Consider the following 26,592-nt stretch of genomic DNA (forward strand, 5'->3'; position numbering starts at 1 on the left):
CGCAGTGTATGGGCATCCTGCCCCTCTACGTGACAGCGGACCCACCAAACCAATGTGAATAGCTGACATTTAACTCAAGCCGCCGCCCCCTTTCCCTCACTCTCCGCTGGTTTCCTTTTTTTGGAGCCACAGCTGCCAATGTGTAGTTCATCTTGGTAAAGTTCGGACAAAGAGCGAAGGGTGAGTAGACGTCAGTGTTTTATTTCCCATAATGACAATAGTTCAATACTTCCTTAACGGGTGCGGGAGCGCGCGTCAGGACGCTGTGTCCTTTGCGCGCTCCCGCAGCTGCGTTGCGTTGCAGTAGCTGCTTCATGTCACGTTCGCTGTTAAACTCATGAGAAAACCCACGCATGCATTCAGCCGGGAGGTCTGCCCTTATGGTGCTGTTGTCTGCAGTCTTTGGACGAGCAGCAGCTGTCTGAGAGGGGCGTCCTCCATGGATTTGGGACAGGCATGGTGGTGGGTGGGGGGGTCTTCTTGTTAAACCTGTAGGCCCGCTGGACAAAACAAATCAAAATATTCGTTAAATGGTATGACTTGGACAAGGGAATGATGGTGATTGATAGAGGGTCAGTAATACATTATAAAGCACCCATAAAGCGATGTACTAGAAAGGTGAGTGTACCACTGACAGCCCCAGGGAATCCCAGGGGGTCCCGAAGAAATGAGCATCAGTTCAGTTTCAGCACTCAGGTATTTACTCTGAGTCTGTGTACGGATGCCGGTTTGTTTGTTGCTTATCGTTGATTCTCTTGGATGTATAAGCTTCACTGTGCAGAGTGAATTAAGTTTAGAGTTTGACACTAGAAGACCATCTTCCACCTGCAGAAGGAGGAGGAGTTTATCTTTAAGATGTGTACATATGAGCATGAGGTTGTGACATCACAACTAGTTTAAATGAATATGCAACTTCCACAAGTGTTATGTGGAAACTTGAAGCCTCGAGTGGAGGAGAACAGAGTTTTCAGTTAAATAAGGAGACATATTTCATGTTTCCAGCGGTTAAACCTTTGAAATGAGCAACATTTGCATATTCATAGATTCTAGAAGAAGTTTTTTAAGGAGGTAGTTCAACTTATTTTATGTTAAAACACCACATCAGATAGAAGAAAGCATTATGAGTATTTTGACGTTTTTAAACATGTCTGTAGGGGACGTTGAACTTCTATTTAAAGCTGCCTGGTGTGAATATCTGAGGTAGCCTACATGCAAATGAAGAATTATCTGAGGAGATGTTTACAGCACGCCTCAATCAGGTTGGTGCTTTGGCTTATCTGAGCCTTTATCAGGCTTGAACAGTGATGGACTGTCACTAAACTCAGTTCATTATCTGGTGTACCCCTTTTTGTCAACGGCTGTCAGTAGCTGCTGTGTCCCTGTGGAATATGAGATGAGTTTATCGGCACATTGAATTTCTGGTGAGTGTAAAAAAACATAAAAGATGTGGCCAGGATTATTGTGGAAGAGGATTTCCTCTCTGTCGAACTGTAACCGAGTGTTTATGCACTGGTTAGTTTTTTTCATGTGTGTTTTTTTTACATGTCTCAACTTCACACAAAGCGATTACAACATTTTCAAGTTTATACCTGATCCGTGCCCTTATCTCTACCACCTCTGCATCCTCTCTCACGCCACTCCCCCATTTGTTCAGGAGGTTGCAACATTTGTGCAAGCAGGAACTTTCAGTGCATCTTACAGCGAGCCAGCACGAGTGAACGTCTACTTTAAGTATGCTTTTTAAATGTCTCCACTTATAATGAGATAACTATGATTAGAAGTAGTAGTGTTAGAAGACGTCCTTTGACTGTCTCAGATTATATGCAGAACCAATACTGTAGACATACACACATATGTTAGATTCCTATTACTCAGTGTACCACTTCAGTGTTGTGTGTGTATGACCAGGAAGAACAGCCAAAGGTTTAGTTTATTAACTTAATGTTCAACAACAATTGTGATCACGAGAGAGAATGAGGATTGTAGAAGAACTTAGAGATTGTGTTTAGGTTACAGTAGTATTACAGTAATAGTGTTATGAAATGGGGGTGTGGTTCATTGATGACATACTGTGCTGGTTGCAGTTGTGTGTGGAAATGTTGGTCAAGAGAAAGTTTACATTGTTTAAAAAAATGTGTAATAATTTTGACGTTTACCTGATGGTTTACCTGGCGGCACGGTGGCTCAGTGGTTAGCACTGTCGCCTCACAGCAAGACGGTTCGAATCTGGGCCGGAGCCTTTCTGTTGCATGTTCTCCTCGTGTCTGTGGGTGTGTTCCTCTGGTCAAAACATGTTTGTTAGGTTGTAAGTTGTATTGTGTGTGATTGTATTCGTGACAATAAAGTTGATTTAATACCATATCCAGAGAAGCTTACATCAATAAATTAGATGAAAAAAAATCTTCTGTTTCTGTCATCACAGGAAATTACAGTAATGATTTAAAAAAAAGTGTAACAAATGTTTTTGTATCCCGTGATGTTTTTAATTAATTCGTAGAGAAATAAAAGCAAAGAACAGGTTTCAGTGTAAAAGCCTTGTTTCTGAAGTGTGAATTGCTCACACAACGAGAGACAATCAGGTACTGTGTCTACACAGTTGTAAGGTGCTCCCATCTCAGCTGACTGTGTTCTGTGTTTACCCAGCATGCCGCTGGCTCGCAGCCTGTCTGTCACGTCCCTCTCAGGACTGGAGGAGTGGGATGAGGAGTTTGATTTGGAGGACGCTGTTCTTTTTGAAATTGCATGGGAGGTTGCTAACAAAGGCAAGTGTCTCTATCTTTTTGTATTTTCGTGTCTAATCTTGTATATTTACGCAGGTTATTCTCTGCAGGGAATTCTAGTTGTAAGAGATATACCATCATAATGCCTAATATCAATATATATATATATATCAGGTTGAATCACATTACACCTTTGTCTCGACTTTGTGTGCGCACGTGTGGCATGTTTGCTGCATGCATGAAGTTGGAGGCATCTACACCGTCATCCAGACCAAAGCCCGTCTGACCTCAGAGGAATGGGGCGAGAACTATTTCCTGGTGGGTCCCTACGTGGAGAGCAACGTGCGCACTCAGGTGGAGCTGATCGAGCCCACCAACCCTGCACTGAAGAGAACCATTGACAAGATGAACTCCAGTGGGTGTAAGGTACTACCGCATGAACACAGTAAACACATACACCTCTGAGTTAAACTTGTGTGTTCCACTCAAGGACTTACTACACGTAGTGAGTGTGTGTGTGTGTGTGTGTGTGTGTGTGTGGGGGGGGGGTTATTATAGAGTGAAACCCAGATACAGATCATCTTTAGCCCCTCTTTCATTTCTGACCCACTTGATCTCTGCTCAGCCTTCTGTCCGTGACCACGTCTCTAAACCCAGTGACATTTCCTCGTAAAGGTTAGAGGTTGTATCAGTGTCTCTCTGTGTCTCTCTCTGAAAGACACACTCCAGAAATAGATGACTTGTCATGTGTGTGTGTGTGTGTGTGTGTGTGTGTGTGTGTGTGTGTGTGTGTGTGTGTGTGTGTGTGTGTGTGTGTGATACTTTTGATGCTTTGTGCTGTGTCACTCTGTGTGTGTGCTGTGGAGTTATGGGTCAAGGCTGGGAGTGGTAGTGGTACTATTTTAAAGGAATAGTGCTGCTCTTTCAACAGAGCCTATCTGTTGTACCTTGAATGACATGACCTTTAAGCTCACGATAGAGAGCAGCAACAGTTAGTTAGTGAGTAAGTGAGGCTGTCTTAGATATTTAGGCCCATATTAGTACATTAAACTAAGTTCCGCATTCTAGTTGTACTTTAAGACTGAAGTGACATACTCTGATTGTGATTCTGTGTCAGCAAGCCAAATTTCATCAAGGTTAATCTTGGATTATGAGGTTGGAGTATGATTGGTTAGTGGGACCTAAAAAAAATAACCTTTTTAGATCACAGAAGGACCGTTTATCTACATATTCAAACAAGATAAAAGTAAATAGCTGATTAATGCATGTGGAAAAAAAAACTATTTTTGTTGTAAAATAATGATTCACTTAGTAATTAACCACAAATCATTTCTCACTAAAGTCCAGTGTGTAACATTTAGGAGGGTCTATGGGCAGAAATGGAATTAATATGCACAACAATTTTTTCATTATTGTATTATCACCTAAAAGTAAGAATTGTTTTTGTTACCTTAGATTGAGCCATTTCTATCTACAGTTGCAGTGGGTCGCCTTTCATGGAGGCCGCCATGTTGAATTACCATGCTTTTGTATGTGCGTTTCGCGGCCACACAAGGGGAGGGTGAATCGAGGGAGTTGGAATCTGCAACTACGCAGCTAGATGCCACTAATTCTTACACACTGGTCCATTAAAGTAATAATTATAAAGAGGTATTAAATTGCCCTTATCCATGGGTTGTGTTTGGCATAAAGAATAAATAAAAATGTTTTTCCCCCAGGTCTACTTTGGGCGGTGGCTTATAGAGGGCAGTCCCTATGTTGTTCTGATTGATGTCGGGTTCACCGCCTGGTCTCTGGACACCTGGAAGAGCGAGCTGTGGGAGCTCTGTGACATCGGAGTGCCGTGGTTCGACCGCGAGGCCAACGATGCCGTGCTGTTTGGCTTCCTGACGGCCTGGCTGCTGGGAGAGGTCAGCAGCTCACACTGAGAGAACTGCCAACTGTAAAATGTTTTAGCTGCGTTGTGTCAAAAGGAGATGTTGAATACTGCGTGTTCAAGTGTAGAAGAAGACAGATTGCCTGTAGTTCCTTGGAAAGTCTGAAAAGTTCTTAATAATAGAATATAAAAATAATAGATATCTTAATAATCTAAAGGCTTGAAATATCAAAACCTAGTGCATGTGTGTAGTCTATTGTGACCCTGTTTTCTCCCATACTGCAGTACGCAGCCCAGTCTGAGGAGCCTCCACACATTGTGGCCCATTTCCATGAGTGGTTGGCTGGTCTGGGCCTGGTGTTGTGTAGACACAGGCAGCTGCCCGTTGCAACCATCTTCACCACTCACGCCACACTGCTGGGACGATACCTGTGTGCTGGAAATGTGGACTTCTATAACAAGCTTGCAAACGTATGTGTGTGCGTGTGGACACTTTATTACAGGAATGTAATAAAACAAACACAAAGTAATAGAAAGCGACCATTTAACAGCCAAGTTGACTTTGATTCTCCTGAAGATAAATTGAAAATACAATATAAGACAGATTATTATTAAAAATACAATGTATTAGGTATTCAACAATCTGTTTACTTCATTGTATTCTCTCTCTCTCTCTCTCTCTCTCTCTCTCTCTCTCTGGTGTTTGGGTCTCATTCAGTTCAACGTGGATAAGGAAGCAGGCGACAGACAGATCTATCACCGCTACTGTTTGGAGCGGGCGGCAGCTCACTGTGCCCATGTCTTCACCACTGTGTCACAGATTACAGCCATTGAGGCAGAGCACCTGCTCAAGAGGAAACCAGGTGTGTGGAGGTGAACTGATGTGTGAAATTCAGAAACTGCCTTGATGGTTCACTCTGTTGTCACTCTTCACTAGACGGGCCAGCAAGCAAGTTTTACTAGTTACAATGTTAGCTACCCAGCTAATTAGATCCTTAACTAAATTTGAACAAATATCTTACTCCTGTTTTGCATTTATTCTTTGCCATCACACACAGACATCGTCACTCCCAACGGACTCAATGTGAAGAAGTTCTCAGCCGTGCACGAGTTTCAAAACCTCCACGCTCAGAGCAAGAACCGCATTCAGGAGTTCGTCAGGGGACACTTCTACGGGTCAGACAGAGACACATCACAACATTCACAGCAGAGTCAACTTAAGAACTGAAATAAACAAAATAAGTTTTATTGCTCGTTGCATGCTTTTGATCACATTCATTGTCTAAGAAAGAAACAAATCCAATTCAGAAGGATATAGTACTTCTTATGCTATTGTAGTGATTGTTTACATTGTAAGTGCTACACTCATCCAGCTCTTGTGACAGGCTTTTGTTTGTGTTTGGTTTGTCCATCAGGCACCTTGACTTCAATCTGGACAAGTGTTTGTTCCTCTTCATCGCTGGAAGGTATGAGTTCTCCAACAAGGGAGCCGACATCTTCTTGGAAGCTTTAGCCAGACTCAACTATCTACTGAGAGTAAGTGTGTTACGGTGGTTGTGTCAACAGTGTGTGTGTGTGTGTGTGTGTGTGTGTGTGTGTGTGTGTGTGTGTGTGTGTGTGTGTTTTTTTTTTTGTGTCTGGAAGGTGAGTCCTAGTTGTAAAAATGTAACTCTGTATTCCTGTATGGTCTTCCTGTTGCAGGTCAATCACAGTGACGTAACCGTCATTGCATTCTTCATCATGCCTGCCAGGACAAACAACTTCAATGTGGAGACCTTGAAGGGCCAAGCTGTCAGGAAACAGCTCTGGTGAGGTTTCTTCTTATGTTAAACAAGGTGAAGCATCGAGATGAAGCTTCTAACTGAATTTGTACGTTGTGAGCCAGACAGCCAAAGTTGTGCACTCATCCATCAGACACCTTGATTTCATCTTGGAAAATTATTTGTTTTTGTCTTATTGTTCTTGTATTCAGTGTATTTTCAACCCTGACAGGGATACTGCTCAGACTGTGAAGGAACGCTTCGGAAAGAAACTTTATGAGTCCCTTCTGGTGTAAGTTGACCACTTTCAGTCTACATGAAACCTGTAAGATGTGAAAATTACCTGTCAGAAAGTCTGTTAATAACCAAAATCCAAAGATTTCCCTTCAGACCTGGATATATAACAAAGCTGGTTGAGTTTATTCATGCTAATATATATCCTATAGTAGTTGTTTTTGGAAATGACACAAATGCACATATTATAAATACGGTCCCAGCTGATCAAGCCTATCATTCCCCAAGTTTCCTTTCAGTCTAAAACAATGTGTTTTTATCAGTGGGCAGCTGCCAGATGTGTCGAAGATGCTGGACAAAGAGGATTTCACCATAATGAAGCGTGCCATCTTTGCGACTCAGAGACAATGCCAGCCTCCAATCTGCACCCATAACATGCTGGAGGACAGTAGCGACCCCATCCTTAACTGTGTCCGCCGTATCGGCCTTTTCAACAGCTCGGCGGACCGTGTCAAGGTATGTCTGTTGTCAGTAGTCCATAAGTGGCATAAGCCACAAAAAATTATCACCCTGGCACCCATAAAACGTTCTTCTCACCTTTTCTATGTATATTTGTTCAGCCATGGCATCCTAAACATTAGACAGTAGATTCAATTTGTAAGTGAGCAGAAACTGTGTCACTACCCGTTCAGGAGAGCACATGATTTGAGTTCCTGCTTCCTTATCATTCTTCACTGTGACATTTTAGAGTGCATGTTGTGGCCAAGATAAATAGTAAATACTCTGATGCTGAATGGCTTTTCCCTTCTTTAGATAATCTTTCATCCAGAGTTCCTTTCGTCCACCTCTCCTCTACTTCCAATGGATTATGAAGAGTTTGTAAGAGGCTGCCACCTCGGCGTCTTCCCCTCTTACTATGAGCCTTGGGGCTACACACCAGGTATGACTCACACACACTGACGATGTATTTATGTGTAGGTATGTATGTATGATATTGAAATTGAAATCAGGCCTTACTGTTTCTGTCACCATCAGCTGAGTGCACAGTCATGGGAATTCCATCAATCTCAACCAACCTGTCAGGATTTGGCTGTTTTATGGAGGAACACATAGCAGACCCCTCAGCATATGGTGAGGTTCTCATACTTATTAAACTGTTGTTAATAATACTCAAAGTCTTTAAAAAGATACATAGGAATAACTGTTGCTCTCTTTCACACCGTACTGTTTGTTTTTGCAGGTATTTACATCCTGGACCGGCGGTTTCGGGGGGTCGACGAGTCGTGTAACCAGCTCACCTCCTTCCTGTTTCAGTTCTGCAAGCAGAGCCGGCGCCAGCGCATCATCCAGAGGAACCGGACTGAGCGTCTCAGCGACCTCTTGGACTGGAGATACCTCGGCAGGGTAAGACTCCAAATCCCAAGGACTAATTTTGTGCATGTGACAACTTGAAGATGAATTAATGTTGTTTTTCTTGTGTTCTACTCTAGTATTATATATCTGCCCGTCACATGGCCCTGGCAAAAGCCTTCCCTGACACCTACTATTATGAACTCAATGAGCCTACCTCAGTAAGTTAATTATTCATTGCATTCATGGAAGTGAAATGTTTACACCTCCATCTCTACTGACAAATTTTGATGCCTATTGGTTCTTGTCTTCAGACCTCAGGCTTCCGTTACCCGCGACCAGCCTCTGTGCCACCGTCTCCATCTCTGTCCCGCCACTCCTCCCCCCACCACAGCGAGGCCGAGGACAATGATGAAGAAGAACGCTACGACGAGGATCTGGAGGCCGAAAAGGATCGGGTGAACATCCGCCAGCCCTACGCCCTGCCATTCAAAAACAAGTCTGCTGTCTACGGGGCCAATGGAAACAGCGATAGTGTCACAAGCGAAAAAAACTGACACTCTCTCACACACACACACACACACACACACACACACACACACACACACACACACACACACATATACAGTACATGCTAAACCTCACTAGTGAAACCTTACTCCGTGGCAATCGTTAATGTCATCCATGTACTCAAACACTTTAGAAATGAGTGCAGTTGTGTGAATGCGAGTGATACATTTAATATCGGCTTGTTGTGAAAACTTGCACCACTGTCAGTGTCTTCCCAACTTGTGCGTACCTCAGAATTTTTAAGAATATAAGTCTGTTTGATATGTTTGGTTATTGTTTCAGTTACACCAGCAGTGCAACCAGTGGTTTGCTTTGTGGAGTAAACGCAGCAGCTAGAAAGGGCTAAACGACAGCTCAACATGGAATACAAATCAGGATCGCTGGATTTTGTAGTGTACTAACACTGGATAACATACTTTAGGTCTAAAGCATTGAAAACAATAACAGAGGATTATTACGAGTCTCTGGAGTAGTTTTTATATTTGATTTAAAGGTGGGTCAGAGCAGGGAAACCAATATAACACTCCTTTTTTACCAGCTTGTCATCTTAACACATTTTAAGCAGGATCCATTATTTTCCTGGTAAAAAACAAAGGCCCATGTAAAGAGTGTCAGTTGCTGTGAGGACCCACAAAGAGCACCTGTTCTTTTTACTTGTGTTTGGCTTAAAAGTGTGATGATGGTTCAGTGTTTAAAACACAACTGTCTGCATTGTAGCATTTTCTTCTTTCTTTCAAATGCCTTGTTTACTACAAACCATCCCAGGAGGGGAAATTACATGTAGAAAGACACACATACACAACGACAAACAGCATCAGCAATCAAAAAGCTGTAAGTCCTCTCACTTGGAGAATAGTGTTTTGTTGCATGTGTGTTTTCATTTTCTTTCTGCGCCTTATTGTGTCACCGCCTTTCAGTGACGATCACCCATAAATAACCTCACACTCCTTTTTATCTGTCTGTGTGTGCTTGTGTGGAGATGGTTATTCCTGGGTTTCGCTGTTTGGGCAAGTATTTATTTGTGAAAGGAATAGAGATGAGACAGGTGGAGGAAAAAAGGGACTGTGTCCTCGGATGGCGACCATGTTGTCAGGTGAAGGACATGAGAGAAAGGGCTGGGAAAGGAACTCGAGTACGTCTTGATTGTTTGTCTGTTAATGAAGAAGGAAAATGGTTTTCCCAGGCGTGCACTCACACTCCCTGTAAAGAGTTTTATCATTTGTTACAATCTTGCACCAGATGAACTTATAATAAAGTTTAAATATATATACCTTATATATTAGTGTTTTACAAATGATAACTGGCTCTTCTTTATTTGTATGTATGCAGTTTATTGGGACACAAATATTCTTTCAAGTTCTCAGTAACATACTGATCCACACAACTTATCCACTATAAACCATCTGAATTTTCTGGAAGTGGATCTTCTTGCTGTGTAGTTAATCCTACAGAGTTCAGCACAGATAAACTCGGCCCCCGTGACCTTTGCAAACTGTAAGAAAAAAGAAAATATGAACAGTAAAACAGAATTGACAATAATTCAATAGTTATTTGCACACATATCAAGATCTTTTTTCTAATTCTGACCTAAACAGTTTTATGAGCAACAGACTCTCCAGTAAAAAGTGTTTTTTTTACTCAAGTACAGTACTTAAGTACAGTTTTGAGGTATTTGTAATTTAATTGAGTATTTACATTTTATGCAACTTTATGCTTCTACTTTGCATTTCAGAGGGAAATACTTGGGGCATTTTTAAAAACGTTTTATTACTCTCCATTTATCTGACAGCTGTAGTTAAAATAACGAAGAATTAAAAGAAAAATTAAAATTAAGAAATAAGATAAGATGATACTTCATTATTTACACAGCTGGTAAATTTTTTCTATAGCAGCAAACTCAATGGTTGAATTGGCACTATTGCACGTAGGAAATATTTATATTGTATAGTTTAGTATGCATTTATATTGCACACAAGTGAATTTGTCAGTATTGCTGTGTCTGCTGTGAACAGTGTTGATTGTGAGGTCTGACAGTAGCAGGAAGGAAGGACCTGCAGTATCTCTGCTTCACACACCGCCAGTGAAGCAGCCTGTCAGTGAAGGAGCTGCCCAGTGTTAGAGCAACCTGCTTGGGATGGGACAAGTTCTCCATCAGGGGTGATAGTTAAGCCATCATGCTCTGTTCTCTTGCCACCTGCACTGGGTTGAGTGGGAGATCCCAGGACAGAGTGGACAGGACAGGAAATGCAGTGGACATGCAGGGTGGATGTGAGCTGAATGTTGTGTGAAGGTTGAGGGGGGTAGCCCCTGACAGACTGGGACTTTAGTCTGAACTGTTGACTGGAGTTACAGAGTAAAACTACTCCCACTTCACCCAGGTACACAAGTGAAATACTACATAATATAATATATAATATATCAGTCAAAGGTCCAGAGAACTTTTGCTTTTTATACTCTAAGTTTTTGTAAACTTTGCTGATAATATTTCTGTACTTAAGTAGAAATTTGAATACATGACTTTGTATTCTGACTTTTAGATTTTTAGATTTTCTAAGAAGTGTTTGGAGACCATGCAGGACTCACCAAGTAGACTGTTCCAGAAGGAGTTGTATGTTGCGCTGCCGGTTACGGCTCCAAGTCTGGCTGGATTCCTCCTCACTGTGTGTACTGAGAAACCACCGGGCCCGGTCACCTCCACCTCCACCACATGATAGTCACTTAACCTGGGGCAGAGAGAGGTACAAAAAGTGTGATTCAAGCAGATGTGAGAGCCTGCATCAGATCAATCAGATGTTCAGAAAGACTCACGCTGTGTCAGACACAATCTCTCCCTGGACACCAGTAAAGCCGAGTGATCCTGCTGCCACTGCCGCTGCTGCCATGGTGTTAACGTTGTTCGGAGCAAGTGGGCACAGCTCTGCCACTGAGCCTCTGAATAAAACACGTCTGCCCTCTTCCTCCGTCCAATCAGAGAGGACGTCTCCTGTCAGCCGGAAGCAGGAGGGATGCTTGGACATTCTTATAAACAAAGCCTGAAAACAAGTCAAGAGAAGAAAGTTTATTAAGAACACAATAAGGTTTACCAGACAACACTCATATTCTGAGTACTAAAATAAAATAATAGTTAATTTGCCATTTTCTCTTTAAATTTTACCTATTTTTTTTTATCTTGTAGAATTATCCTCAAAACGCACAGACCAAAGTGTCACATAAGTAAATGGAAAATGAAAAAGCAAAAGGAAAATCAGCAGGAAAAAGTTAAGCAAATCTAAAAAGGAATAACCCTTCCAATTTCCTGATTAAAACCAGTTCTCTTAATTCAACCTTGAGTTATTTATTTCTCTTCATTCTCAAATTGATCCTGAAATTGCATTATTTATTTAGGTATTGATTAATCTTTATTTAAATAGTGCATTTATTTGTTGTTTTTTGTTGCTGTCACCGTAACCCATTTCTAATTTTTGACTATAATTCATTCCATAGATTTCCATAGATATCAATTCATGGAAAGCTTTATAACCATTTATTTAACACTTGTGGTCTTCTATACTGACATGTAATGTTTACATAACATATATTGATGTTCCCAGAATTGTAGTGTGTTCAAGTCATTTTCCTCTACCTAGCCAAACTTCAAATTCTTTAAGTGCTGAGAATGAAAAATACAAACACAGACAAAAGTGGTCTTCTAGGTTGATCTAATTGCTAATTTGGCATCAGTCAGTGGATTCCTTTGTTGGGGATGGTTGCAGCTAACCCAACTGGACTAGTTGAAAACTACAGCTACAGGAGCTGCAGCTGCACTTTCATTCTCAATGTCCAAACATGCCTATATCACTCTAACACCACACCTGCACTACCCCAGTTTTACCTTCAAGGCCCCACTATCATTCAGCCTCTGGATGTCCTGGCCTCCCCACAATGCACCACTGGGGACGTAGAGCGTCCTACCATACTGCTGAGCGGCCTGACGCAGCTTCTGGTTCAGATCAGGATCAGAAAGGGCAGAGGGAGAGCCCACCTGAAAGGAGGAGACGGCACAAAAGAGAATGCCATAACTTTTCTGTGATAAATATATACAGAACCTGCTTTATTTTAGGAAACAAAACAATACTACCACGTATAAATTCATACCATATCAGACAGCTGGCAAACATATTGACAATCCCTAAAATATAGAAAACCAGAAAGACTGTAATAACTACACATGTCCTCTTTAGAATAGACCAGTGTCCAGCCAATTGGAAATAAAAGTCTTACTTATAAACACGAACGTACCTTGTTGCCTGTTTTACTCTAATCTGATGTATTCTGATTACAGCTGAGAAGCAGGAACATAAGAAGCAAACACTTTATCAAGGCTAACCTTGAAATGATGCAGATTAAACAGCATTTCTCTGTTACACACTCAGATGGGGATGGGGATTATATACTGTATATCTACATATAATGAAAAAAATAGCTACGAAATCAAAGCAGTGTCAGTAAAAAATAAATAAATCTCACCATGAAATGAGACTGAGACAAGAAGTGAAGCCCAAATTCTTTCACTATCTGCGGATGGCAGACCTCTACGATCACATCACATGGCCTGTGAAACACACACTGATTATTCACTGAAAAAAAAGATGTAACATTGGGTGCATGTTGTCTATGGCAGCACAGAGATAATATGAGATGCTAATACCGTGATTTGCGTATGGGTTTATGTTACTTATGTGTGTGTTAGCACCTGTTTGCAAAGGATGACAGATCACCAAGTATAAGCTCATCAGGAACTAAACCTTTGAGCTTGTCAGAATTCCTGTTCCAAACAAAAGCCAGAGTTAGACCGAGAGCAGCTCCATCTTTAAGGATCCTCTCCACTAGGTACTGCCCTGAAGCACACACACACACACACACCCCAACACACACACAGAGTAAGAAATGTACACTAGGATACTTATGGTGACAAAACGATTTAGCAAAGGATTCATACGGATGTGTGTCAGAAAGTGGGAGTTCAGACCTAGATGTCCATATCCCACAACTCCAATCCTTTGGGAGGAAGAGCTGGTTGCCATGTCCTGTGCTGAGAGAGCAAACATGTGGAGAAAAGCGAACATTCACTTGATAGCACAAACCAAAACACACACACACACACACACACACACACACACACACACACACACACACACACACACACACACACACACACGCATGATGTCTGCTTCTGACCTTACTTCTTATCTGATCTCCCTCAATCTCCTCTTAATCAGTGCAGCACTTGCCATTTATTGCTCCACTCACCAAATAATCTCACTCCCCTCTGGAGCTGCGTGTCTCACAGCTTGAAGCAGAACAGCCGGCCCACGACTCCAGAAATTGTGGGTAAGCACAGTACAAAGTTTGACTCAGAGAGGCCATAGTTAATCATTGCTAGTTCATAGATGTGTGGAATTATCACACGCTGGGCTCCTCCTCCATCTATTTAAACAATTTCCATTTCATTTCAGTTCAGAATGTCTTCTAATGTGAAACAAAGAACTACATTTTGCAGACATATATCAATTCTTACTTTACAATCATATATAGCTTAGGTCTCTTGTTGCACAGTTGTTTTGTGTTGTAGTCCTCACCCTTTGAGAGAAATCTGAATCAGTGGCCATCTAGTGAAATCAAAATCCATTTTTTCTTTATTAGGATTATTCTTCAGCCCTCAAAAGGTGTCACATATCACACCTTACACATTCATTGGTTCTGTACAGCAGCAGCAATTTCTGCTTTAAAAATTGGATAGTGTTACTTGGTTGATGTTTCCGGCCTTGACATACAATAGTGACTCCATCAGAACAATTTCTCTTGTCATAGTTGTTGCAGAGATTTTAGGTTAATTTACACTCACTAAATTACACACAATCACTTACAATGTTTAGGAATAGGACTCAAATGTGCTATAATTAATTTGTTATTAGCAACAATCATAAGACCAACCTTTGTCATATATGAGTTTACTACTGCTTCAACTTTGCCCCTCATGTGTTGATGTCACCAATATATTCAAGCTGAAGAGGTGAAAGGTCAGTTGTTGCTCTATGAGAACTCAAAACAGGGAGAACATTGATTATCAGAGTGCAATCAGACAGCAAGAATCGGTCCAAAGTTCACTTTAGTGAAACGTGAATGGACTGAGAGACACGGCAGAGATTCGAGGCAAGGGAGACGAGAGAACAAGCTAAGAACATCTGAGGAATACGTGTTGGTAACCAGGCCGACAGTAAAAGCAGAACTGCAAAGACAGAAGAAGATAGAAGGAGATTAATAGGACACTCTGAGACAATGGACATCCTTGAGACAGATGCCTATGACAGGCGGCAGAAAAGAAATATGGTACCTACAAACCATTTACTCTGACTGATATACAGTCATTGGTCAATAGTTGTTTATGTTACTTACTACAACTTTCTTCATGTGGATAAAATCTTCAAAAATCATAATTTCAGCCTACTCTTCAAAATGTATGTAATATCGTGTCTCTCCCTTTCTTTCTGTTCATCCCTCTCTATCAGTCCTGTGCTCTCCTTTTTTCTCTCTTGCCTTTCTTTTTATCCGCAGCTCTGTACTTCTACTTGTGGACTCCTGACTTGCCGGCGTCCATCACGTCTGCAGGGGTCAAATCAGCACCAACGCTCCTATTGGCTGCAGCAGTGCTGAGATGGAACGGAGGTCAGAGTGTCCTGGGTGTGGTGGGAGGACTGGTCTTCTCTGCTGTTGGTGACTGCTGCCTGGTATGGCCTGAGCTTTTTCTGCATGGTAAGAGCCTTGTTTGTACATGAGTGAAGGACAAATTGGGGCATTTTAAGATGCAAATTAAGCTGCAGGTTGGACATTGGCTATTCTCACAGTGAAATCAGTGCTATAGGCCTAATACTTCTGTGCATCTCATATATAGTTGATAAATGTAATCACAATGACATTTAAAATGATCAGTGGAATCCCCAAGTTTTGCAGTGTGGAAATACTATATTTATTTTACTTCTTGTATGTCCTTAACATCTCACTCATCTGTTTCAGGAATGGGTGCATTTGCTGCGGCTCATCTGCTGTACTCAATCACCTTCCTCTCCAGTCGTTATGCACCATATTCCTCTTCCTCCTGGAATCGTTTCCTATATCTGATCCTGTTAATGGTGGGAGTCGGTTTTTACATCTACATTTATCCATTCCTGCAGAAGGTGCCAAACTCAGATATGCTAATTCCAGCTGTGGGGATATATGTTGTCTTAATTACTCTAATGGGGGCATTAGCCATCAGGACCCGCCACACAGCAACACTGTTAGGTAGTTTGTCCTTCATGGTGTCTGACATGTCACTAGCTTTGCAGGTTTTCAAGGTGATAGCACCAATTAGGCACGGTCAAATTATTGTCATGGTGACATATTATTTGGCACAGCTACTAATAGCTGTGGGAGATGTAAAGGCATGGGAGAACAAGGATGACTTTGCAAAATGGAAGAGGTCCTAAACAGCATCCTTGTGGCATCCCTAAAGTCTTAAGTATCTCCCTAACCCTGGTAAATACTACAACTGCCTATACGTACTTTTTCTAGGCCTTGGAGTTTTTAAATAGGAACCCATCAAATACAGGAAAACATGAACAGAAGAAGATGAGTTATCCTGCTGATTAGCACTTGACAGCTACTGACTGAGTTCAAAAGATGGAGTAAAAGAGCAGCTTGCAACTCTTACAATGGGTTTTCATTTGATAGATTATATACACCGCAGTCTACAAACAAGATGGAAAGAAACTCAATAAATATCAGTTTAGAATAACATCTGTATTCTGTGATTTGTGCCAAAATATTTTGATCAGTGACATCCATGTTTACGTGTAGGTGCTGCATTTGGTGTCAATGTTTTCCATTTGTAAACTAGCCAATATATGTATATAAATTCTCCAATTTTATTTGTTAATAATAAATATGGTGTAAAAAAATAAACAATGATGTCCATAATTCTGAGTTACTTTATATTAGACAACTGACTAAAATAACTCTAAAATAACTCAAGAGACTTCAGACAAACTTAACAAAAAATAATTGTATATGTAATTAAATTAACATTGGGAGGTAAATATTAACAAATGAAAAAGAAAATACTTCACATACTACCTTTGATAGAGATGTTTGGTATTACATTTAAGATATAAAGAACTAAAAACACTGGACTAAAAGAACAGCTGACTTCAAAAAGTACTTTATACATTAGAGTTATTTACACAGTAAAATCCAGTTCCTGGATTACATGCAAAATATGGACAGCATCTGTCGCAACAGATAAAACACTGCTTAGCATCCATGAACCAGATCATGAATGTCTGTTACAACTTTGCACAATGATACCAAAACAAGTTAGACTTCCCTTTGGGATAAATAAAGTATCTATCTATCTACTTCAGCGATCCATCCCATTGTCATCTGACTGCTGCCCACGGAAACACGCAACCCTCAAACGCTCACAGAAGTCCAGTTCCTCCTGTTGAAAACAGAAAAGTGACGTTAAAAGCTTTGTTATGATTAAGGCTAATCCCAGACTATGGATTTGTTTAACTTAAATAGCCTAGAATTAAAAAAAACTTGAACCCAGTTTTACCATCAGGCTCAAAGACATAGCAATTACCTGACTTTCTTCTTTTCCTTGGAGTTCTCTTGAACGCTGTCTGAGAAACTCCTCCAGACCCAGAGCAGGATTCCTGCAGTCTTTGAGACCCTGTGGACAGTCCTCCACCAAACTAGACAGACCAGAAAGGTATAATTACTAATGTGAACCATGAATTATTGTCAGCTTGTGAGTGATGAAGACGTGAGGTAGACAGGGTTTCTTACCAGCAAAGGGCACCGAGCACATGTTCATGGAAAGGTGAGTGCGGTGTGCGGAGAACAGATACCAGCTGCTGTACCATACCCATGGAAACAACTGTGTCTGTAGGAAGGAGGAAACGGATAGATATCGGACCCAAAATTACTGAAAAGGCCAAGAATCAGTTCAGGGAAGAGGCTAACTGTCCGTGCTAACATGCTTAAGAGAGCCAAAGTTGACTCAGAGGATGAACATCAACCACTCCAAGATGATCAGGCTCACCAAGTCTCTTAAACCACAATAAAAGGACTACTCAGACTTGTTTATATGAGAGTAGACCAACAACAACAACAACAACAACAACAACAGGTGTAATTTTTATTATACTAATCATTCTTAGTTTCGTTACAGTGTCTGTTTAGCATCTGGTGATCAGAGCTGAAAGTGGGCATACAGGGAAGGACGGTACCAGGATGCCCTAATTTAACACCCAAACGCATAGATCTGTTGTGGCTCAACTTAGTGTGGTTCATCCATTAACAGTTTGGATTTTTTTTGCCTTTATTTAACCAGTAAAGCCTTAATGAAATTAAAAATCTCTTTCAGGACCAAAAAGATATGCAAACATAAAATCATGAATAACATAGATATGATAATAGAATGACAATTAACAACAACAAATAAATAAATAACCTAACTAGCATCTGAAAGATGAAAACTCCAATAAATCTTACTTTGTTAATTAATTTAAAGACACTATGATATTCCAGAGACTCGTCTTCCAGCATTGAAGAGCGACTAAACCTCAAACAAAAAAATAAAAATCCACTGTCCTGTTTAAATGCCTACTCATTCATACCTTTCTGTTCGGGATGTGACGTGAGCAGGCTGAGAAGAAGGAATGCCGACTTGGTTCTGAGCTTCTCGCTCTCCGACTGCATGCCTCGCATCAGCACCGAGAAACCATCGTGGGACAAGAATGCCTGAAGTCCTGCCTCCAGCTCTCGAACCAGACCTAAAGTCAGGACAGGACACAGTTACAGTTTTGTTCTGAGGTAAACAGCTTGAATGCAAACAGCATTACAAACTCTTTCAATGCTGTCTTAAAACCAATTATGTTTCTCATTAAACTGCTATTCTACATCAGTACTAGCTGGATTCAAGTAGACAGCATTGGGCATTAAACAACTGCCGTAATGAACTTTTGTAGCACTGTCTTAGATACTCACACGACACAGCGTAAAGGGCTTTTACTCTGACGGTGGGGTGGGGGTCTGAGTCTGTCAGCTGCAGCAGTTTTGGCAGCGCCCCGATGCTAAGCAAGTGGACCTGCACCTGCGGCATGTTCTGGGCACAAGAAGCAATGAGCTCGGCAGCACGCCACCTCAGCCCACTTTGGACATGACACAGATACTGGGAGAGGCACAGTTCCAGTCCGCCAAGAATCATGAGGTCTGTGATGCAGAAGGAAAGCAGACACAGTGAGGAGAGAGACAACAAGACGTTTTATCCACAACCTCCATCTAGCTAATGACTCTACATCCATCCTTACATCTCATACAATGACACTCATTTATTACAAACCTCTAGCATTGTCCAGGTTCTCACACAGCTCTGACAGCACCTCAAAGGCTGATTCCCGCTCATCTTCATCCTCCTCATCCCTCTCTTCCTCTCCTTCTCTCTCCCTTTCACTCACTCCTTCTTTGCGTAAGACAGCCAAGCACTGCTTCATCTGCTCCACTTCGTCCATCTGCCCTTTGGTGACTTCTGCAAGAGCTTCTCTCAGCCACATTTTCCTCTGTAACAAAGAAATGTACGAGAATGTTTGACTGAGACACCGCATGCTGTGAGACTAAGAACAGTACATGTTGCTCACATCATGTCTCCTAATGAGACTGCTCTTAGATCCTGAGGGGAGTAACTGAGGCGAACTAGAAATGACCCAGCAAGGTCATAATCGATTAGTTGTCAACTATTTTGATAATCGATCATTTTGAGTCATATTTTAAGAAAAAAAATGTCCAAATTCTCAGATTTCCGCTTCTTAATTGTAAATATATTCTGATTTATTTCGTCCTCTATGCCAGTAAACGTTGGATTGTGGACAAAACAAGACATTTGAGGATGTCAGATTGGGCTTTGGTAAACGGTGATCAACATTGTTTCAGCATTTTCTGACATTTTCTGGACCAAAGTCCATTAAGCGATCAATTTATCGCAAAGATGACCAGTAGATTAATAAACAATGAAAACAAACGTCAGTTGCAGCCCAAATCTGCACAAAGCCTTCTCAGATGTGACATTTAAAGTTAACAGGTACTTACCTCCTCTGACATGGGTTCAACAGGGGCAGGTCCCTCTGCGGCTGACCCAGCCTCCACTGCCAGCTGCAGGACCCCCTGGAGGTTCTGGGGATATCTCCTGTCCTGTCTGTCTTCTGCCATGATGGACACAGCTGAAGAGAAGAACAAGAAACATCAACAAGACAAGGACAACTGGATCTCAGACATGATGTGCAGTAGTAGAGGAGAGGATGTGACACTCAATCACAGGAAGTAAACCCAGATAACAGATTTATATACAGTAGTTCACCTGACTTTAAAGATACTAACACTACTCTGACACAGCCTGTGTTAAAAGCACGGACATAAACCTAGCTTAGCATAACTAGCTACAGCTTCTTATGTATCTACGATAACACTGAATCTCGTTGACAAAATGCGTTTATTCCCAACTTACCTTCTCAAGAGTCTTATAAAAACAGCGTTGTATAAATTGACACGATGTCTCTCTTTGAGCTCGGAACAAGTGAACTCCCCTTTTTAAACCCAGAAACATGAATGTGCTAGAATATTCTAGCTAGCTGATCTCACGAGTATCAAGGAGGCCGCCATGCTCTACCGTAAACTTTACAGCACACGGGCAAGTTCAGTTTTTTCACATTAGTCTTTTCTCATTGCAGAGTCATTTCACTCTTCATATTTTATTTACACACATTTAGTCCAACACAATGATGATACAGTACAACTGACAGTAATACGAGCTTGGTATTTAAAGGGCACAAAAGCAAACGTCACCATATTAGTGTGTTTAAGGTAAATCAGTGACGTTTGTGCGCGCGACGTTCAGAGAGTATCAGTAAAGGTGAGAGAAGCACGCGGGAGAATCCCCAGGAGACAATATTTGATGTAATATAGTTATATATGTAAAATATAACAATATATCAGTTTATATGTGTTGATACATGATTGATAAACAGTATAAATATACTATATTTAGATCTCACCACTTGGACAACAAAATATGTTGAAAGCAAGTAAGAAAGTAGTTTCAGTACATTTTTCCTTCAATGTAACAGATAAGAATGTAATTATTTGTACTGTTATTATTATTATTATTATTATTATTATTATTATTATTATTATTATTATTATTATTATTATTATTATAATTATTATTGTTATCAGTAGTATTTTATTTCTACCTAACATACCGTTGTATGTTGCCCGACTCTGCCTCCTGTGACGACGGCTGTGACGCTGTCCGGTTTCTCTCTTGATTTGTTTTTTCTCTTTGGCTCGTCCGTCCAACCATCCAAGATGGCGGCGCTTGTGGGTCTGCGTGCATGTTTCTCCGGTAAAAACTGTTTAATTTTTGTGTAATATGTGATTGCGGTTCTAACAGTTCGTTGATTGCCAGCAGTCTGCTTTATTCTGTACAACAGAACATGTCCTCTTCGTTTGCACATCTGTAACGTAACACACCGAAGGAGATGGCGTCGTCGGTGGTGGAGCAAGGTCACGTTACCAATGAGTGTTAGCTAACGATGCAGCTAGCCGAGGATGAGAACAGACTGATGAGTGATAGTTGAAACTAATTAGTATAATAGACCGCTGCATAGGTACCGAAGCCCACTGTTTGGAGACATTGAAGGAGATCATTTGAAGGAGAATTCAGGTCGAGTCTTTCTTTCTGGATCAAACTGCTCTGTTAGCTTAATGTTAGCTGCTGCAGAGCTGATTTTAGCAACCTGATGTAACCTGTATGGTTGTTTTTAAACTGATACGAAACCCAATTCCATCATGATAAACTACTGATGGACTTTGATCAATGCAGGTGCAAAACATCTGACGCTTTCCAGACCTGCTTTTGTGACAGTATGTGACAGTTTTTTAAATATAAAATGACAGTCATGTTGTATCATGTTACTTACTTGCATAACTTAGATTTTGGATGGGCAGTATGTGTGGGACACTCAGTGCTAATAGGGTATGGGTGGCATCGCTATCAACAGATGTCTTTGTAGGCAACAACAAAATGTTCATTCACTGACTGAAGTTGAGCGGATGTGGGACAGAAATATATTGTTCATTCAGAAGAGGAAGAGCAGAGTTTTCTGTCATTGACCTAAAATTCCTTCTCAAAGTTTCTGTGCTTAAATTGTGACAAGAAATGTTTACACATAGTGCTGGAATTACAGGAGTAACTACGTAGGGTTATCCTGTCATAAAGTAAGTTTATATAATTCTCATATTTTGATTTCGTCTTCTCAGCCCTTCAGCTTACTTCGCCAAGCCTCGTGCTCAGCTCCTTCAAATTGGTGAGTATTCACGCAAACTTCAGTCCACAGACAATTTAACATGGATTGTGTAATTTCTTTTTTTTTTTTTTAATTCTTTGTCTTTGTATTGCAGTGTGCTGTGCCTCTGAGTCGGCGGACCTTTGCTGCCGAGGCTAAGAAGACATACAGCAGAGAAAAGCCCCATGTGAATATTGGAACAATTGGCCATGTTGATCACGGCAAGACCACCCTGACTGCAGCCATCACGAAAGGTAGAATCACATGATGTCCTGGTTTTTACGTGTACAGTGGCCCAGATGATTGTAAACACACTTTAACAAACACACAAGAACTCATGGACAGTACATACATGTAATACAATAAATCTTTCTAGTTCTGTGAAACAAGAAATCAAAAAATGTGACCTTGGTGTCTTTTTGTCTCCTCAGTGCTCTCTGATGCTGGTGGTGCAAACTATAAAAAGTATGAGGACATTGACAATGCCCCCGAGGAGAAGGCGAGAGGAATCACCATCAACGCCTCTCATGTAGAATACACCACAGCCAACCGACATTACGCTCACACAGACTGTCCTGGTCACGCCGACTACGTCAAGGTAATCTGCTTTACTTCTACAAAGCACCATCCTGTCCTAGAAAGGGACTGAACCTGAACATGAAGCGGCTTTGTTTTTATTTCAGCCCATCAGAATCCTTGCTTTTCTAAAGCATTTCACGCTCATTTATTTACTAAATTCAAAACGTGATTAATCCCCTTTAATCACACCAACCTCTTTCCTTTTTTAGAACATGATTACAGGCACAGCTCAGATGGACGGCTGCATCCTGGTGGTGGCGGCCACTGATGGCCAGATGCCTCAGACACGAGAGCACCTCCTTTTGGCCAGGCAGATCGGTGTCGAGCATGTAGTCGTTTTCATCAACAAGGCAGACGCTGTGGAGGACAAGGAGATGGTGGAGCTGGTGGAGATCGAGATCCGCGAGTTGCTCACGGAGTTCGGCTACAATGGCGAGAACACACCCGTTGTAATAGGCTCAGCTCTCTGCGCCCTGGAGGTGAGAGGACCACTGGCAGTCATCTGTTTTACAATTCAGACAATACTCTGAGTAGTAAAAGTAAAAGTAATTGTCAAAAAATTGTGGATCTGTAATGTAAGGCATGTTGGATGTGTTTTTATCCCTTTCAGAACAGAGAGCCTGATCTTGGTGTGAATGCAGTGATGAAACTGCTGGATATTGTGGATTCTTACGTTCCTCTGCCCAAAAGAGAGCTGGATAAACCTTTCCTTCTGCCCATTGAAGGGGTTTTTTCCATCCCAGGTGTGAAAAAACAGCACACACTTCATCTCAGCACTGAACTGTACAGTTAAACCCAATTAGGAGCAATATTTGTGGCATTAGCCTCTTGTAATACATTCATAACTTTAATGTAGTTGTATTCAGTGGTGAAATGCTATGACTGCATTGCACTGCTACCTCTAAGCCCTGTATCTCAGAACTGCAAATGTTTGATTCAGAATTCTAATAAACTGTGTGTCAATTGTGTCTTTCAGGTAGGGGTACGGTGGTGACGGGCACTATGGAGAGGGGTGTCATCAAGAAAGGAGACGACACGGAATTTGTGGGCTTCAGTCGCAACTTTAAGTCAGTGGTTACAGGTGAGTGAAAGAAAACTCGGAGGAGGAGCTCCTGTGCTGTTTACAAGGCACAAAACATGACAAAAATACAGACAGGTGACAAAGTAAAGCAAAAAACCTGAATGAATGGAGACATTTTACAAATGCAGATGCTTCCATACGGGGCACAAGAGCTCACTAAATGGTTTCATATGGGTGCATAGATGATAAGTGTCTGATCTACAAAACACTGGCGAGAACAAGTCTGACATTGGTGTGTACAAAGTTACGTAACGCTGTGTGAGGATCGGTGTATACACAGGAAATTCACCTCGCTGTCTGACCTGTCGGGTTCAGGTATCGAGATGTTCCACAAGCATCTGGACCGGGCCGAGGCAGGAGATAACCTGGGCGCTCTGGTCCGAGGACTGAAGAGAGAGGATGTGAGGAGAGGGATGGTGATGTGCAAACCAGGATCCATCATGCCTCACCAGAAAGTCAAGGGCCAGGTCTGAGAGCAAGTTGCAGACATTTGTTATTAATTAACTTGTAATCTTTTTGAACAATGTAAATGGCTCATTTTTAACAGTTGATAGGCCAAGTTAAAAAGGAACATTTAGAAAGGTACCCTAAATCATGTTTTTAGAGCTGTAAACTGAATTATATGACTATACTGTGATGAAACACGTCAACGCTGGTGTTAAAATTTACATTATTACCAAATTTTGGAAAATCTGCAATTTGTGTGCTAAAAATAACTCTTACTGTTTTAAATCCAACTTTATGTTTCCGACAAATGCTGAGATGGAGTCGACCGTTTGGGCCAACTTTACGTTATAACATTCATATTAAAATAAACAGTCTCTAACAGTATCCTCTAATCAGAGGAAGGCAGCCCACCTCCCCCAGCCCTCCCTTTAAGTGGGAGTCTTCAGCAGCTGCTCATTCGCTCTGACTAACAGCTGTTTCTGCTACGTGTTGTGGCCACGCCCTCTAAAGCCACTGTCTGTGTTCGATATCACACACTAACGTACTATTCATAGTAAATATGACACCAAATTGAGTATGTAGTGCATTTTAACTGTATGTGCAAGAAATGCCTGGACTAGATTAGAAATATATTTATATTGTTTGAATATTTGCTTCGAGTTGATTTAACTGTGTAGATTGCAAATTACCCCCGCCAAAGAACCACTGGGGGTAGCGACCGCGCCAGCCCGGAAAATCCACTACTTTATAAGATAACTTACTTAGCCAGAGACAAATGCTAAGATAGCGCCATCCTCCTCCTCCTGGCTTGTAGTCGGCTCCTCTTTTGCTTCTCAGTAAAACATACCGACAGTAGCTGCTTAATACTGCCCGCTCCATCTGTGATATTAATATTTATCTTAATTAAGGGAGGGAGCTAGCAGAATTAAAGGGGTGTAGTTACACTACTTTAAAAGAAAAGTGGTGGAGGTCCTAAGTATTTTGGCTGGAACATAAAATAATAGAAAACATGAATAGTTTTGTGAGGAGTGAGGATGTAACTTAAACAGATATAAAACGATATGTGATTTTGTGTGTTTTAAATGTTTGTACTTTCTGTATTACAGGTGTATATTTTGAGTAAGGAGGAAGGAGGCAGACACAAACCGTTTATCTCAAACTTCATGCCTGTCATGTTCTCTCTGACCTGGGACATGACCTGCAAAGTCACTCTGCCCTCTGACAAGGTGTGTATATCTTTGTGTCTGTGTGTCTGTGTGTGTCTGTCAATAAATGGATGTTTGTCCACAACAGATATTATTATTATGTTTCTGGTCAAATTACCTCTTAGTTCACATAGAGTTCACATAGAGATTACATAGAGCAATGGTATAAATTGTGAGAGCTCTGTGTATGCACACCTGTTAACTAAAGCCTTTCTAACTGGGGTTTGTGCCTTCTGCTCTGTGATGTACGGTGCTGTGTTACCTTAAAATCCCAGTTTGACACCATGCAAAAGTAGAAAATACAACCCCAATTCCCACGTGACTAATATCACGCAACCTCTGTGTTTGCTGAATTATAGCAGGTAATTTGTGGTGGAATTCTTACTTTACAAATTACAGACATGGCAGATTCGCATGGGATTAAGATTACAGATCAGGTAATAGTCCCGTGCGAATAGGGCTTCAGTGTGGGTTTGTCCCAGTGAGAATATGCTGTTAACATACACAAGTTTACAAAAAAAAAAAGTTGAGCTTTCAAAACATAAACTAACCTATAAACTTGTTACATTAAAGTAAACAGTGTAGTACAACTGCAGGATTTTGAAGGACAGTAACCACTCTCTTGTCCTTCAGGAAATGGTGATGCCAGGCGAGGACACCTCTTTGACGCTGACGCTCCGCCAGCCGATGGTTTTAGAAAAAGGCCAGAGGTTCACTCTGAGAGACGGAAACAAAACCATCGGCACCGGCCTGGTCACGGACATCCTGACCGCTACAGCTGAAGACCAGTGGTGGGGTTGAACAGAAACTCTGCAGGGTGGTCAGGGCGGGAAGATGGGAGGGAGGGGGGGGGTTGTTTGTGTTTGGTCAAATCAAATAATAGAAATATTAAAATACAGTTCCTAAACCCATGCACAAACATAGGATAGGAGAGGATTCAAATAAATGCATGGCTCTGTTGTGCAGATCCACCCAACCAAAATATTTGTCGATGTTAAACACTGTCTTTGTGTTAAAAAGGCCAGACTGTCGAAATTATGTCATTTATGTAATAAAATGTATTTAATATAATCCTTTTGTTTTGTGGTATTGACTATTGTGAGCCAGATGACTTAAAAAAAAAAAAAAAACAAGGAAAAATACAATATTATAAATGAACAAGAAATCTTTTGCTATGTTACATTCATGCAGATAATAGATAAAACTGTAACTCAACTCTTGGAGTTGGATACTACTGCATTAATAGGCCACATGAGGGCAGCAAATAGGTGCTTCAACAGCCTTTTTGCAGCTCTATTGACTGATTATTAATTGTAATGAACAACATACAGGTTACAGTATGTTGCTCA

General features: G+C 41.2%; 5 protein-coding genes across 8 annotated transcripts; 3 read left to right on the plus strand and 2 right to left on the minus strand.

The window, feature by feature from the left end:
• The first annotated feature begins 23 nt into the window (after positions 1-23).
• On the plus strand, positions 24-9,785 carry gys1 (glycogen synthase 1 (muscle)). Of its 2 annotated transcripts, none has more exons than XM_051387514.1 (16): positions 24-180; positions 2,644-2,762; positions 2,965-3,146; positions 4,439-4,630; positions 4,882-5,067; positions 5,315-5,459; positions 5,655-5,772; positions 6,012-6,132; positions 6,298-6,404; positions 6,589-6,648; positions 6,914-7,106; positions 7,404-7,530; positions 7,626-7,721; positions 7,831-7,994; positions 8,081-8,161; positions 8,255-9,785. In XM_051387514.1, the coding sequence occupies exons 2-16, from the start codon at positions 2,645-2,647 to the stop codon at positions 8,495-8,497; spliced, it is 2,133 nt and encodes a 710-aa protein (XP_051243474.1). In that variant the 5' UTR covers positions 24-180; position 2,644; the 3' UTR covers positions 8,498-9,785. The 2 variants fall into 2 exon arrangements, with proteins under 2 accessions (XP_051243474.1, XP_051243473.1); XM_051387513.1 differs by lacking the exon at positions 24-180 and adding an exon at positions 1,642-1,731.
• A 32-nt stretch (positions 9,786-9,817) lies between these two features.
• On the minus strand, positions 9,818-13,940 carry aspdh (aspartate dehydrogenase domain containing). 2 transcript variants are annotated; one of them, XM_051387519.1, is made up of 8 exons: positions 13,800-13,940; positions 13,519-13,581; positions 13,243-13,387; positions 13,017-13,101; positions 12,382-12,531; positions 11,319-11,542; positions 11,094-11,233; positions 9,818-10,002 (listed from the first exon to the last, which is right to left on the minus strand). In XM_051387519.1, the coding sequence occupies exons 2-8, from the start codon at positions 13,571-13,573 to the stop codon at positions 9,965-9,967; spliced, it is 837 nt and encodes a 278-aa protein (XP_051243479.1). In that variant the 5' UTR covers positions 13,574-13,581; positions 13,800-13,940; the 3' UTR covers positions 9,818-9,964. The 2 variants fall into 2 exon arrangements, with proteins under 2 accessions (XP_051243479.1, XP_051243480.1); XM_051387520.1 differs by having other exon boundaries at positions 13,733-13,855.
• A 640-nt stretch (positions 13,941-14,580) lies between these two features.
• On the plus strand, positions 14,581-16,323 carry tmem86b (transmembrane protein 86B). Its single transcript, XM_051387521.1, has 3 exons — positions 14,581-14,879; positions 15,059-15,302; positions 15,564-16,323. The coding sequence occupies exons 1-3, from the start codon at positions 14,829-14,831 to the stop codon at positions 16,013-16,015; spliced, it is 747 nt and encodes a 248-aa protein (XP_051243481.1). The 5' UTR covers positions 14,581-14,828; the 3' UTR covers positions 16,016-16,323.
• Positions 16,324-16,730: 407 nt separating this feature from the next.
• On the minus strand, positions 16,731-20,257 carry hspbp1 (HSPA (heat shock 70kDa) binding protein, cytoplasmic cochaperone 1). Its single transcript, XM_051387518.1, has 8 exons — positions 20,092-20,257; positions 19,677-19,807; positions 18,934-19,150; positions 18,579-18,803; positions 18,209-18,364; positions 17,376-17,472; positions 17,170-17,281; positions 16,731-17,025 (listed from the first exon to the last, which is right to left on the minus strand). Exons 2-8 carry the CDS (start codon positions 19,794-19,796, stop codon positions 16,945-16,947), a joined length of 1,008 nt encoding a protein of 335 aa, XP_051243478.1. The 5' UTR covers positions 19,797-19,807; positions 20,092-20,257; the 3' UTR covers positions 16,731-16,944.
• A 615-nt stretch (positions 20,258-20,872) lies between these two features.
• Positions 20,873-26,314, plus strand: tufm (Tu translation elongation factor, mitochondrial). Of its 2 annotated transcripts, none has more exons than XM_051387516.1 (10): positions 20,873-20,988; positions 21,906-21,952; positions 22,047-22,185; positions 22,363-22,529; positions 22,720-22,989; positions 23,121-23,253; positions 23,487-23,591; positions 23,907-24,058; positions 25,145-25,264; positions 25,877-26,314. In XM_051387516.1, the coding sequence occupies exons 1-10, from the start codon at positions 20,952-20,954 to the stop codon at positions 26,042-26,044; spliced, it is 1,338 nt and encodes a 445-aa protein (XP_051243476.1). In that variant the 5' UTR covers positions 20,873-20,951; the 3' UTR covers positions 26,045-26,314. The 2 variants fall into 2 exon arrangements, with proteins under 2 accessions (XP_051243476.1, XP_051243475.1); XM_051387515.1 differs by lacking the exon at positions 20,873-20,988 and adding an exon at positions 21,367-21,509.
• The last annotated feature ends 278 nt before the right edge of the window (positions 26,315-26,592 follow it).

The sequence above is a fragment of the Dicentrarchus labrax genome, unplaced genomic scaffold, assembly GCF_905237075.1.
Source record: "Dicentrarchus labrax unplaced genomic scaffold, dlabrax2021, whole genome shotgun sequence".
Taxonomy (NCBI): domain Eukaryota; kingdom Metazoa; phylum Chordata; class Actinopteri; family Moronidae; genus Dicentrarchus; species Dicentrarchus labrax.

Coding starts and splice junctions, on each gene's coding strand:
- gys1 (XM_051387514.1), top strand. CDS start 2,645: ATGCCGCTGGCTCGCAGCCTGTCTGTCACGTCCCTCTCAGGACTGGAG. Junction 7,531..7,625: donor GCCTTGGGGCTACACACCAG/GTATGACTCACA, acceptor TGTCACCATCAG/CTGAGTGCACAGTCATGGGA. Junction 8,162..8,254: donor AACTCAATGAGCCTACCTCA/GTAAGTTAATTA, acceptor TCTTGTCTTCAG/ACCTCAGGCTTCCGTTACCC.
- aspdh (XM_051387519.1), bottom strand. CDS start 13,573: ATGGCAACCAGCTCTTCCTCCCAAAGGATTGGAGTTGTGGGATATGGA. Junction 13,388..13,518: donor TGTGGGATATGGACATCTAG/GTCTGAACTCCC, acceptor TGTGTGCTTCAG/GGCAGTACCTAGTGGAGAGG. Junction 13,102..13,242: donor CTGTCATCCTTTGCAAACAG/GTGCTAACACAC, acceptor TGTGTTTCACAG/GCCATGTGATGTGATCGTAG.
- tmem86b (XM_051387521.1), top strand. CDS start 14,829: ATGGACATCCTTGAGACAGATGCCTATGACAGGCGGCAGAAAAGAAAT. Junction 14,880..15,058: donor GGCGGCAGAAAAGAAATATG/GTACCTACAAAC, acceptor CCTCTCTATCAG/TCCTGTGCTCTCCTTTTTTC. Junction 15,303..15,563: donor GCCTGAGCTTTTTCTGCATG/GTAAGAGCCTTG, acceptor CATCTGTTTCAG/GAATGGGTGCATTTGCTGCG.
- hspbp1 (XM_051387518.1), bottom strand. CDS start 19,796: ATGGCAGAAGACAGACAGGACAGGAGATATCCCCAGAACCTCCAGGGG. Junction 18,365..18,578: donor AGCCCTTTACGCTGTGTCGT/GTGAGTATCTAA, acceptor TCCTGACTTTAG/GTCTGGTTCGAGAGCTGGAG. Junction 17,282..17,375: donor GTGCTCGGTGCCCTTTGCTG/GTAAGAAACCCT, acceptor TGGTCTGTCTAG/TTTGGTGGAGGACTGTCCAC.
- tufm (XM_051387515.1), top strand. CDS start 21,449: ATGGACTTTGATCAATGCAGGTGCAAAACATCTGACGCTTTCCAGACC. Junction 21,510..21,905: donor CCAGACCTGCTTTTGTGACA/GTATGTGACAGT, acceptor TCGTCTTCTCAG/CCCTTCAGCTTACTTCGCCA. Junction 23,592..23,906: donor CTTTAAGTCAGTGGTTACAG/GTGAGTGAAAGA, acceptor TGTCGGGTTCAG/GTATCGAGATGTTCCACAAG.